The sequence below is a fragment of the Pyxicephalus adspersus genome, chromosome 3 (assembly GCF_032062135.1).
Source record: "Pyxicephalus adspersus chromosome 3, UCB_Pads_2.0, whole genome shotgun sequence".
Lineage (NCBI taxonomy): Eukaryota > Metazoa > Chordata > Amphibia > Anura > Pyxicephalidae > Pyxicephalus > Pyxicephalus adspersus.
The window spans coordinates 2546555-2558638 of NC_092860.1; the positions used below are offsets into that span (position 1 = coordinate 2546555).

Sequence of the window (12084 nt, forward strand, 5' to 3'; positions counted from 1 at the left end):
ATTTGGTTATGATTCAGACCCCACCATCCCCTAATGCTGCAGCAGAAATCAAGACATATCAGTCCAGCAAAGTTTTTCCAATCTTCTCTTGTTCAGTGTTGGAAACCAATGAAAATTGTAGCATCAGGTGCCAGTTCTTTGGTGTGTTTTCCTGCTCCTGCAGCCAGTCTGCTTCAACATGTTGTATATTCTTAGATGTTCATCCACATACCTTGGTTGTAACAAGTGGTCATTTATGTTACTGTTACCTTTCTGTTAGCTGACACGAGTCTGGCTATTCTCCTCTGACCTCTGGCAATGAGCATTTTCTCCCAGAGAACTACCAGTCACTGGATGGTTTTACTTTTTTAGACCATTCTCTGTAAACTCCACAGATGGTTGTCTGTACCTCTGGCAGATAAGTTGCAGTGATTTTATTCCTTTTCGCTGTTTAAAAAATCAAAGGAGCATTCACTATATTTTGGGTTCCAGGACTCCACAAGTTTACATTTGGCCAATATTTTAGTTGGAATCAACCATTGTCATCACCACCACCAGAGAGATTTCTTTGCTTCAACTTCCATCCCAACAGCAGTTTTTTTACCATAGGACCCCTAAACTACCAGTTTGTGTGCGGCCTTTTGGTCTTTCCTGTGCACCCTGCTGGAGTTATTTGCTAGGTATTCGCTAGGGTACTAAATCTAGTGTTAGCCTTTCTACATTCTCTTGGCATCCCGAGGGTTCAGTCATTGAGGGCAGTATGGACAACGTATTGCCTAAAAATGTTACATTCAGTTCAGTTGGATCTTGAAACTGGAAATCATTGCTGGGAGTATATGATTCTGGTGCTCGTCTTTCCCCCTGGAGGAATTTTATATTCTCTAGTTTAGTGTTTGAACTCCTAAGTGCAGAAGCATCTCTACTTTCGTCTTCTGGATTGAAGTTTTGATTGATAGCCCATTTGCAGACATTTGCAACATTCTGTTGTTGTGGGACAAGTCAATCCTGTCTCTGGCCAGAATGATTTGGTTGACACCAAAGTCCATACTATCTGTGACTTTAGAAATCTGGCTCTGGAATCAATGGAAGTAATTCGTTTCAGCATTTGAAAGATTCTTACAGCAGACGCTAGGCTGCTGGTCAATGAAGTTGTGTTGGGCTGCATGTTGGTGTAGGAAACTTGGCAGTCAATAAAATTTTGTCTTCTGATAAAAACGCCTGGAGCTTTTGGAATGGAGATGTCTTTTCAGCATTTGACCACCCTGACGGAGGTTCATCATATCCTAGCTCAGCTGGGCAATGGGAAGGCAGTGGTGTACATCAGCCATCAGGGAGGAACCAGAAGTGTTCTTGTGGCAAGAGAGATAAAGCAGATTCTGTCCTGAGCAAAATGTCTTGCTTCAGTCCTTTCAGTCATGCACTTACCAGGTGTACACAACTGGCAAACAGATTTTTTCAGCCAACAGGATCTGGGCCAGGGGATGTTCTTTGCACCTGGAAGTATTCTATAATTGTATGACAGAATAGAAACACAGATGTGGACTTACTGGACTCCAGATTCAAAAACAAACGGGACAGGTTTTATCCAGGTACAGGGATCCCCTGGCAGAAGTTATGGATATGCCATTGGCTCAGTTGGATCTGTATACCCTGATCGATGCATTTCCTTCTTTGAAAATGGAGGACATGCCAATGATTCTCTTTGATTTGGACTGGCTCAGGAAAGTTTAGTACATGGTAAAACTTCTGGAAGACTTCCTGTGGGCACTGCCGGATCATCAGAATCTTTTGCCCCAAGGGCTATTTTGCCATTCTGCTTTATGGTCATTTTCTTTATTGGAATGGCTGCTTATCAGATATGGAGGGCACACTTAGTTTGTTGTGAGTTTTGGGGTTTTCGTCCCAGGAGCTTCTCATTGGGACAAATTCTATCCTTCCTGCAACAGGGTTTTGACAGCATTTGACATTTGACAGCATTCTCAAGGGTCATGTGTCTGTCCTTTCCTTTCAGTTTGAGTCCATTGGCCTCTCATCCTTTGATCAAGACCTATGTAGGGAAGTCTTCCGTGTAGCTACCCCTAATTATTTTAAAGTGAGTCTGTGGGATCTGAATTTGGTTCTCTCTGGACATGATAAAACACCATTTGAACCAACACTAAACAGTTCTCTCTCTTCTGCCATCCCTAAAATAGCTTTTTGAAGGGAAGGCCCATTATGGCCTGCAAAGAACCCTTTTTTTGTCTTGCTTAGGGATAGGATGGTGTTGAGGCCCAGGACTTGTTTCTGACCTAAAGTAATTTATATTCTTCACTTCAACCAGGACATTGTTCTTCCTGTCCAGTTCCACGTCATCAAAACTCCTGAATTTGTTTCAGACAGATGAGTTTATCGTTTAGTGACTGTTTCTTTTAGAATAACCGATTCTTTTTTTGTCATCCTGGATGGACTCGAAAGGGTGCCCTGGTTTCTCGTTCCAATTTATGCTCTTAAGAAACAGGTCCCATGCTTTCCTGTTAAGTTGTACTTTACTAGATCTGTGCATTTCAGCATCAAGCAGATTCAGATTTTAAAGGCTACCACTTTGTTTTTATTTTGTTTATATGTTCTAAATTCTAGGTGAATGTTTCTGCCTGATCTTAAAGTAGCTTCAGACACAAGGTCATTCAGGTGGCTCTTTGAGCTCTAGACAGTCCCCACTTCCCTGTTGTTGTCCTGGACCTCTTAGCAATTGTTTGCTGTTCTACACATATGTCAAGTTGGTTCAGGAAAATGGTGAATTCATTGCTTTTTTTGGTAAATATCATTTCAAGACACAACAAATGTTCATAAAGCTCATAATATACAATCATAGTGCATGGTATGTTGTATTAAAATCTTCATAGTAGCGTAACGTCTTGTGTCGTTACTTAACTAAGACCATTTCTGTCATGCTCTTTTATTGCTCAGGAGTGTGGGTGTCTGTATATAGATTGCGTGCTGATGCTGTAGTACATAGAATGAAGGATTCATTAATCAGTGTCATGATTATGTCTGTTATTTTAAAAGGGTGTAAACATAGTTTAAACCCACCACATTCCTTTTTATTAAGGCTTCAATCATCAGGAAGTATTCCAAAAAATACTTTTGTTATGTAATAACCTTTATTAAACCCTACAATAAATGTTATGCATCTGATTTTGAAGGAGTTGCATAGACATTGTGTGTTCCCTTTCGACCTAGGTATATTTTTCACAAGATTGGTCAAACCATGCTTAACCAAATGTATTTTTCCTGCAAATAAGGCAATTTCTTCATCCAACAATGTTTACTAAATTATTTTAAGATCCAAAAGATTGCATCTGACTCATCTGGGATAGGTAGGTGTTCTAAGTTGTGAGATCTTCACTTGATCTAGCTGTAACACTCAGCAGTCATCTAACCTGTAGGTCATATGATATGGGATTCAACTATTTTTAGGTGCTAATCTACTTTAGTAATCTAAAGATTCATTTGAGATCCGACAAACCCAGCAAACCTGAGATAAGAATTGGTATAAAGCCCACTCAGTAACATTTGGAATCGTCAGTCTCATTTTAGTTTTAGAGAAGCTATTGTATTTATGACTTTATTCATGGCCACTAAATGTTTACTGAATCAAACCAGTATTTTAAATGGCAAAGGTCAACATTGTGACTTCCATGTAAAGATGAGTACACATTAAAAAAAAGCTATTTCATGTTGCGGTATATTGTTGAAGGGTTGTATTTTTTAATAGTCTGCTGTTCATACTGCTAATGTCAAGCAATAGTAATAGTATTTAATGTACAGCGCTGCTTAATATGTTGGTGCTATATAAATACTGTTTGATAATAAGAGTGTGCACATGTGTATATAGTAGGAGTCTGATGAAGAGTTGCATTTAAAACTGTTACTCTGTACCATGTATCTGTGTGTGTATGTGTCTATGCATTTATATTATAATTACATACTCTTATCTTATTCACCTTTACAATTGACCTAAAACACTCATACTCTTTTGTTTTTATTCTAAATTGCAGTTCACTTTTGCTGCTACAAAGAGAAATTTATCAGCTTGTATTGTCGACTGTCTGCTATAGTAGAGCTGGACTCCTTAATTTCCCAGCAAGCCTTGAGAGAAGCAATTTCAGATGACGAGGTTGCAACTGCAAAGCAAAGACATCAGCAAGTCTTAGACTATACTCAGGTAGGACACTTTGGTTAAATGTTATTGCAAATAATCGTGCTGTTATCACGTTTATACATAAAAGGTTTCCTACTAATAAGGTTTCAATCTACAGTTTCTAAATTCAATGGAAAAAAACTTTAATAATTACTATAATTAATTCTAATTATTGAGGATATATAAGACATGTTAAATTAGGAATAAACCCCTTTGAAAGAAACACTGGGGTTGATTTACTAAAAGAATAAAGATAATTACCCAATCGTATGCAAAGAAATCTAAAAAAGCTGAATTTTAGCTTATGCATGATTGGATGGCTAAAGTCGTTTACTAAGTGAGATGAGTTACCCTCTTCAATGAGATAATTCACTTTACATGAAATGCTTTTTTCCTTTGGTAAGTCACCTCCACATTCTCCAACTAACAAAGCCCAGCAGTGTTTAAGTACCTAAAAATTGCTAAAAATGTGACTAGTCATCTTCTTTAGCACAGCGCTGTGCCTCCTTATATATATTAGACCTTGCTGGTTCTGAGTTCTATTGCTTTTAATGGTGGCCAATGTCTTCTTTTCCTTACCTCCCTATATAACCTTTGTTGTAGTTGCTAGAGAGGAGGTTATGTGGATACCCTGGACCTAATTTATTAAACCTTGAATGGATCTGGTCTAAGAGAGAAAACATTTGTCAACTATTAGCAAATAAGGTTTGCTAGACCACGCAGGTTCTCCAATTATTGTCTATCTTCTCCAGTCTTGGAAGGGTTTATATAATCAAATCAATTTAAGTGCTCAGCAGCAGTTTTTAGGTCTTTGGATGTTCATGCATTAAATTCACATACACACAAAAGGTATTGATCTGGTGGCAGATTCTCTCCACCAGCTGCTTAGATTTTATTCAGTAAATGGTTCTCAGTTATTACATGCTGTACACATTGCTGTCATTGTGCTGACCTAAGTAAATTCTGATTTTGCACACTACATAAAGGACTGTTGAGGGTTGTGTATGTGCTAATAAGAACATTTCTTGTTGTCTATTGCAACCATTGAGCTTGTTTCATTGACTGTTGTAATGAGAGCTGGATGCTTTTTGCTATGGACAGCCACAAAGGATCATGTTAGTAGACGTCTAATACATAAGTACCTCTTTGAATGCGGCCATGTTCTATTGACTTTTGTGTGCGCTCAGGTCAGTTTGTTTGGTGCTGTAATGTCAGTCATGGTCACATGCCAGATTTCTCTGAGACCACCAGAGACTTCATTACACCCAACTTTCTGCTGTCACCACCCCAGTGGTGGGCGGCCAGTTCTTTCCTCACTCCGAGCTATTCATGTGGTCTTGAGTGATTCTGACGGCATGTGAGTGTAAAAATGGGATTATGGTGGGCTTTGCCAGGCATTATATACAGGAGTCTTTTCATCAAACTTGTCTTGCAGAATATATTTACAGCTCCTAAATAGATTGAGTGCTCTAATATACAGCTGTGCCCACACCTACAGTCACTTTCTGTCAACAGCACTGCCCAAAAGGCTCCTATTTCACTAGTGACATGCCATCGTCTGGCACCAAAGCAGCACACAGTTACTTTCCGTGTGACACTTGCCAGGTTTAACTGTTTGCCATAAAACAGTGCCATCACCATATGGGTGCAAGCAGCAAATCCCACTGCTGAACTAATATCAATTATGTACAGGTGCACCAGCCCATTTTCCTATATGGGTGATCACTATATTATGCCTTCTGAGCCTGATTTCTTTGGCTGTGGTCAGAAGTCAGAAGTGGCTAATCACGTGATAACTTTTCCTAATTTATCAAAATATTTATAGTGTTGTTTTTCCTTTATTAAAATTAAATGATTTACATTCTTACAGGGAGTTTGCCTAGAGTTAAGACCACATGTTAAATCAATCAATAGATCTATATAGACAGCTCCAGTTCTATGGTGGCATTGTGGCTCAGGCGCTTGCACTCCGGCCTTTGCAGCGCTAGGTTTGAATCTCGGCCAGGACAGGATCTGCATGGAGGTTGCAGGTTCTCCCTGTGTTTGCGTGGGTTTCCTCCCACCTTCCAAAAAAAAACATGCAGTTAGGTTTATTGGCTTCCCTCTAAAATTGACCTTAGGTTATGGTAATGACAGATGTTAGATTGTTAGGCCGTTTAGGGGACAATTAGTGATAGGACTATGAATTTTGTACAGCGCTGCATAATATGTCGGCACCATATAAATATTGTGTAATATTATGAAGATTTTAATGTAACTTCTCCTTTCTCTTTCTAAGCCACCTTTTTGTTCAGTGAGGCCTTCCATTATATTAGAGAACCAGTAGGCAGCTTTTAGTTGGTGGAAAGTTTGAGAAGATATGGATAATATTTTGGCTTTCTTTATCTAGGGATCTACTGGTCATTAGGTCACATAAAGTCATATAAGGTAGAAACCCGGTGCAGATAGTTTTTGCGGTTGAAACTGAGCCAAAAATCAGAGCCCTGTAAAAGAAAAGATTTTTTTAAATTAACATACGAAAACAATGTCAAGCTTCCTAATAAGATCAGTGTTCTTCGGACTGTTCAAGGAAGCTGACAGGTCCACTTTATTAAGGTGTCTTAGATATTTCTTCAGCAATGTTGTGAAGGAATGTGGGTTCTCACCTTCTCCTATGTCAGAACATAGATCTCTGTAAGGTTTTCAGTTTACAGCACGCGTTCCCTGCTGGCTCGCCTTCGTCGTCGGGTCCAAGCTACATTACCAGAAACACACTCGACTGTGTTTTATTGGCACTTTTCAGCACGTCTCGGATGGTTGAAGTCACTTGGCCTTTGACTCTGTGCCTCCCAGCCTGCCCATGGCATGGGTAAACAGCTTAATAAAAGGCATCCTGTCATGTCTTATTACTTAACAATAGCGTCATTATCCACCATCCATGCAAAAGCCACTGTTTTTAATTAAAAAATTTTGTGAGTCTCCAAGTGGGAGTGAAAAATAAATATATAAATAACAGGCCCAGTAGTATTTTTATGTATATATAGGTTTGTGTATCTGTTTAATACACAGCCCTGGCAGTGTTTTTATATGTGTTTGTCTCTCTATGTATGTATAAAAATAGACATGCAGAGAGCAGTCTTTTAGTATTTATAACTAGACTGAGCTCAAAGCTTTGCATAGTTTGTATTCTGTTACCATACTACTTCAAGGTAATCTTAAGGCAAAAAGAATAATTATATTTCATTCAGAAACAACATACCTGCCTGCACAGTACCAACACATTTTACCCTGACCATGATTCTGCCCTGCAAATCAGTGATTTTTGTTACTGTCCATTCCCAAGCCTGTAAATTCCTAACAAAGGTCTGCGTCCCCAGGTAAATTCCCATTTTATTTATGCATGTCCTGGGATAACCCATTTCTGGTTATAGTCAAACTTGGTCCTACTTCTTACAGTTCATAAAAATACTGGAATGCCAATTTTTGGGGGAAGCCATTTACCCTACAGATGTGTCCCTTGATGGACACAAGAAAACTTGTACCTTCTGGGGTATACTGCCACCTTCAGGAGGATTGGACACTGAAACCCAAAAGAAAATGTTGGGCTAGCACAGGGTAACCCTTTCTACTACTACCATACTTTTGTAGCAAGAGTACCAAGAGCATCTTCATAAACGGGTGAAACTGGTGTCATTTATTAGATCCAAAGAAAACATTTTACAGTAGCTTTTACATAAATCCTTCTCCATTGAGATGCACAGGAAGTCTCGTATCTTTGAGAAGCCCCAAAGCATTCCAACTGACGAAAAAAAAAAAACAATCCAAGATTGACTACAGCTCAATTAACCACCTAGGGAATCCTTTGCCTGAAGCAACATGAACATGCACCTTGTAGCATTAGAAGATGATGTGAACAGGGGACCATCTAGTAGCTTTGCAAGTCTGGGAAATAGATACTCAATGCCAGAAAGTTGGCATTTACAGAACTAGTAGAATGTGCATTGACAGGAAAGGGAGGAGACTTTTCCAGTTCTGAGATCATAAGCTCAAATGATGCTCTGTGCCACCTAGAGATAGTGGATGGGGGAATCAAAAACACCATTAAAGGGTCTATAGGAGATAACAAAGAGCGGAGCATATAATTTGCACAACACAGTGGTGTAGACGTTCTCAGTTAGAACTATATCCAGATAATGGGGAGAGATTGTGTTATTTTGGCTCATGTTTACTTATAATAAAAATCATTAGGAGCAGGAGCCACCATTTTTCACTTGTTTTTTTGCTTCTAGGAGGACTTTTTACGTTTTAATTATCCTTTTTTCTAGTTTATGTAGTCCATGAACACTCAAAAAACGCCATGCAAATTCAATTCAATATAATTCTGGCACATGCATGGTAAACAATGCACAGCCGGTGTGAACAAACCATTAGGCAGTCGTCTTGAGAATAGGTTTCCCCATTGGAAGATTTCTCGGTGCCAAACATAAAATTGATCTACCACCACTTTCTGTCCCAAGGTTAACAGTAAATTAGCAACAAGGCAATAGAAATATTTCAATTGGGCAAACGAAACAGAGTAATAAATCCTGGCCTGAAGTTATCTTAGTATTCTGTTGAAAAAAAAAAAAATTTTTTGTGATATATATATATATATATATATATATGTATGTATAAAAAATCTACAGTGTATCTGCTGGTTGATTATAAAGTTGGCCCAGGTTGTAAGCTAATAAAAAACAGCTGTACCTTACCTTGCAAGGAATAAATCATCTGTGCAGACCACAGTGATCTCCAGCACTGACCACAAACCACAGGAACATGTGTGTGATCATACATTTAAACTGTACAGCCGCCACTCCACAAACCGCACATTATGGAGAGCAGGGAAAGGCTATGTAAATATGGTATAGTTATGAAAATAAAGGAGCACAAATACAAGACCCAATATTGCAGGATAAATTTCATCAGTCAGTCAGTATTTGCCTATTATTTTTTTCAATGTTTGTAAACTTGTGTTTACAGTTTTTTTATTATTTGCCCTGAGTGCCCAGTGCCAAGATCTTTACACAGTAGAGTAGATCTTGGCACAAGACTGGGAGCTTTGGGCATCAGCCTGGGCACAGGGAATGTTTGCTGATTTGAGCACAGGAAAGGTAAGTATGGATTTGCATTGGTAGATTTAGTATTAGGGGGTTAGTTTGAGTTTAGGATTTGTGTCAGGTTGTTTTCTTATAACATTTTAGGCTTCTGTTAAAATCTTGAAACAGAATTTAGTAAAAGAGGAAATTAATACAACTTTATAATCATGATTACAACCTGTTTTTAAAACGCAGGGAGTTTCTTCCAGATGTAGCCCCGATATCAGCCTCCTGCAATCCCTGCACAGCAAAATCAGCACAGTAATGGGGTTGTGGCTACAGATAGAATGGAAAGTTAAGAAGCCATAGCAAATAAATGCGGTTTAACCTTTTATACCCGGACAAAGTGATATTTTTCCAGTGTATCTTTATTACTTTTACACAGCTACAACCCACTTCTGTGATAGCCATAGTTGGCAGGTTCAGTTGTATTCAACCCATGGCATCACCTTGATTGGCTGTCATCACATGATCAGGATCGACAGGGATCAGTTCCTGATCTTTAGAGGAGAGCAGTGTCTGTCTTTCCAGTCTTAAGCTACATACACACTTCCAATTATTATTGTTGGAAAACGAACGACGAACGATCCTGCACGATATCTACGAACGATCGTATAGCACCGATCCTGCGCATAGAGATAACGACACAATCGTTCGTAGATATTGTACACACAATAGATACGATCGTTTGAGCGATAGAGGAACTATGTGCACGACAGGAAAGTGAACGAACGTTCGTTCATTACCATGCTCAGCCCATGGACGATCAACGAACGACCGTACACACGAACGATGTTCAACGATCGTCGTCCAATCCGATCCGCCGGTCCGGTCGTTCGTTTCCAATGACTTTCCTCGTTCGTCGGCGTCGTTGGTTACTTTTTTACGAACGATTTTTTGCCCAATCGATCGTTCGTCGTTCGTTTTGAACGATAAAAATTGGAAGTGTGTACGCACCTTTAGAATGTAGATTATCATTGTGTTGGCACTTTCCAAGCATCTTGCTGAAGCATGTTTATCTATAGATTGTTGTTAGGCATACGTTAATGTAGCCAGATCATTAAAATAATTAGCTTTAATTACCACAGGGTACGACATTTTCACTTTGCCATTGTTTGAAAAATGTTTACTAATTTATAATCACAAATAATCTGTTAGATTGTAAACTATTCTGGGCAGGGTCCTCTCCTCCTCTTTTGTCATTGTCTGTATCTGTCTGTCATTTGCAACCCCTATTTATTGTACAGCGCTGTGTAATATGTTGGTGCTATATAAATCCTGGTAAATATTATTAATAGTCTCCAGAATGTGGCAAAACTCAAAAGAGCAGCTAAATGTTTCAGAACATGGCAAATATCTCCAATGCAGCAAATTAAACCCGCGGCCAGACTATGGATTATAAAGTGTTCATTAATTTGCTTTTTAACTAAATGAGCTTTATAACAAACATTTTACCTTTGGGCCCTCTAGAAGATTCCATTCTTAAAGTTCATAGGGAAAGCCCTTGGAAATTAGGCTGAAAGGGGTAGCTGATCTAGCTTAACTGCATATTTTGAAGATTAATTACTTCATGGTGCCTGCAGCTACATAGGTCACTGAGGGTTTATTTTAGAGCGTCTTAGCAGCTTTTGAAAAATATGTTAATACCGTAATACCTATTGCCTGGCCACTTTAAAGAGAGCAAGAATGCATATAGTGCTGCCACGACCAAAATATATTTTTAAATGAAAGATTTCAGTAATATATTTTATAATATAAATGAAGTGCTGTCAATGTTTAAATGACCTTGTAAAAGCAGTCCCCCAACATTTATTGGGACAATGGGAGATATCACGGCAAGGAGCTCTAAGTTGTACAATATCTGGTCTTTGGGATATCATTCTACACGTTCTGTGACTTTTTTTTCAGTAGGAAAAAAATCAATACTTTTTCTTTTTGGTTTTTGATTTGGAAAGCTTCTCTGGAAATGGAACTTTTGAAAAACTGTAAAAGTTGTCTATGTATCTACCAAGGAGATTTATGTTTTTTACCTTTTTATTCCTGATATTCATCATCTGAATATAGAAAGGGAAATCATCATCATGGAGACACTGAGAGCTTTGGATTTCTCATTGTACTAGAACATTGTACTAGAAGATTTTCCCTCGCTTCCGGTCTTAGGTCTGTCAAATAGTTAGATGAAACTCTGGAAAATCTCTAACTTTCTAGCAGAAAGTAACATTGAACGCCATGAGTACTGGACAGGACATAACTGTGCACTTTTTTAACTGGCACTAAGCTACAGTTATACAAATGCCAGGTATTTTAGACCAGCAAATCGCTGCCACTTCCCTGTATTGTTGTAGCTTGCCCATCCCTTCTGCCTACTGACCGGAAAAGGAATAGGAAACTTTACTACCAGGGAGCTCCTCTACTACCACTCTATCATTTATCATCATTAAAATATATATAGCTTAAAAGAAAAAATTTAAAAGAATCCAAAACCGTCCCAAGTTAATTGAGCTCAGCCCTCTGGGTAATAATGGTCCAACATCACTCGGCCTTCTTTTTTAAACCCAGGCTGTCATGGATGTGTCCAACGCTTGTAAAAGGGTTTTTTTATTATTTTTTTTATTTGTGTCATAATGTAATAAACACAATGGTTATTTTCTATTCCATGGAAATATTTACTATAACTGACACACTGTATCAGTTATGTAAACACATTTAAACCCACATTATAAACCTTGTCCAACAACTTGCCACCATGACTTTACCATCCGTTGGGTACTTCTAGAGCTACTTCAGACCAGTGGTATGAATCCATGC

At 38.6% G+C, this 12084-nt stretch overlaps 1 protein-coding gene across 1 annotated transcript in view; it reads left to right on the top strand.

Annotated features, from left to right (window-relative positions):
* The window catches only part of ANKFN1 (ankyrin repeat and fibronectin type III domain containing 1), a 202220-nt gene that overhangs the window by 164598 nt on the left and 25538 nt on the right, over positions 1 to 12084 (top strand). The window contains exon 15 of the mRNA XM_072403319.1: positions 4017 to 4183. Within this exon, the coding sequence (XP_072259420.1) occupies positions 4017 to 4183 (167 nt within the window). The remainder of the gene's footprint in view (positions 1 to 4016; positions 4184 to 12084) is intronic.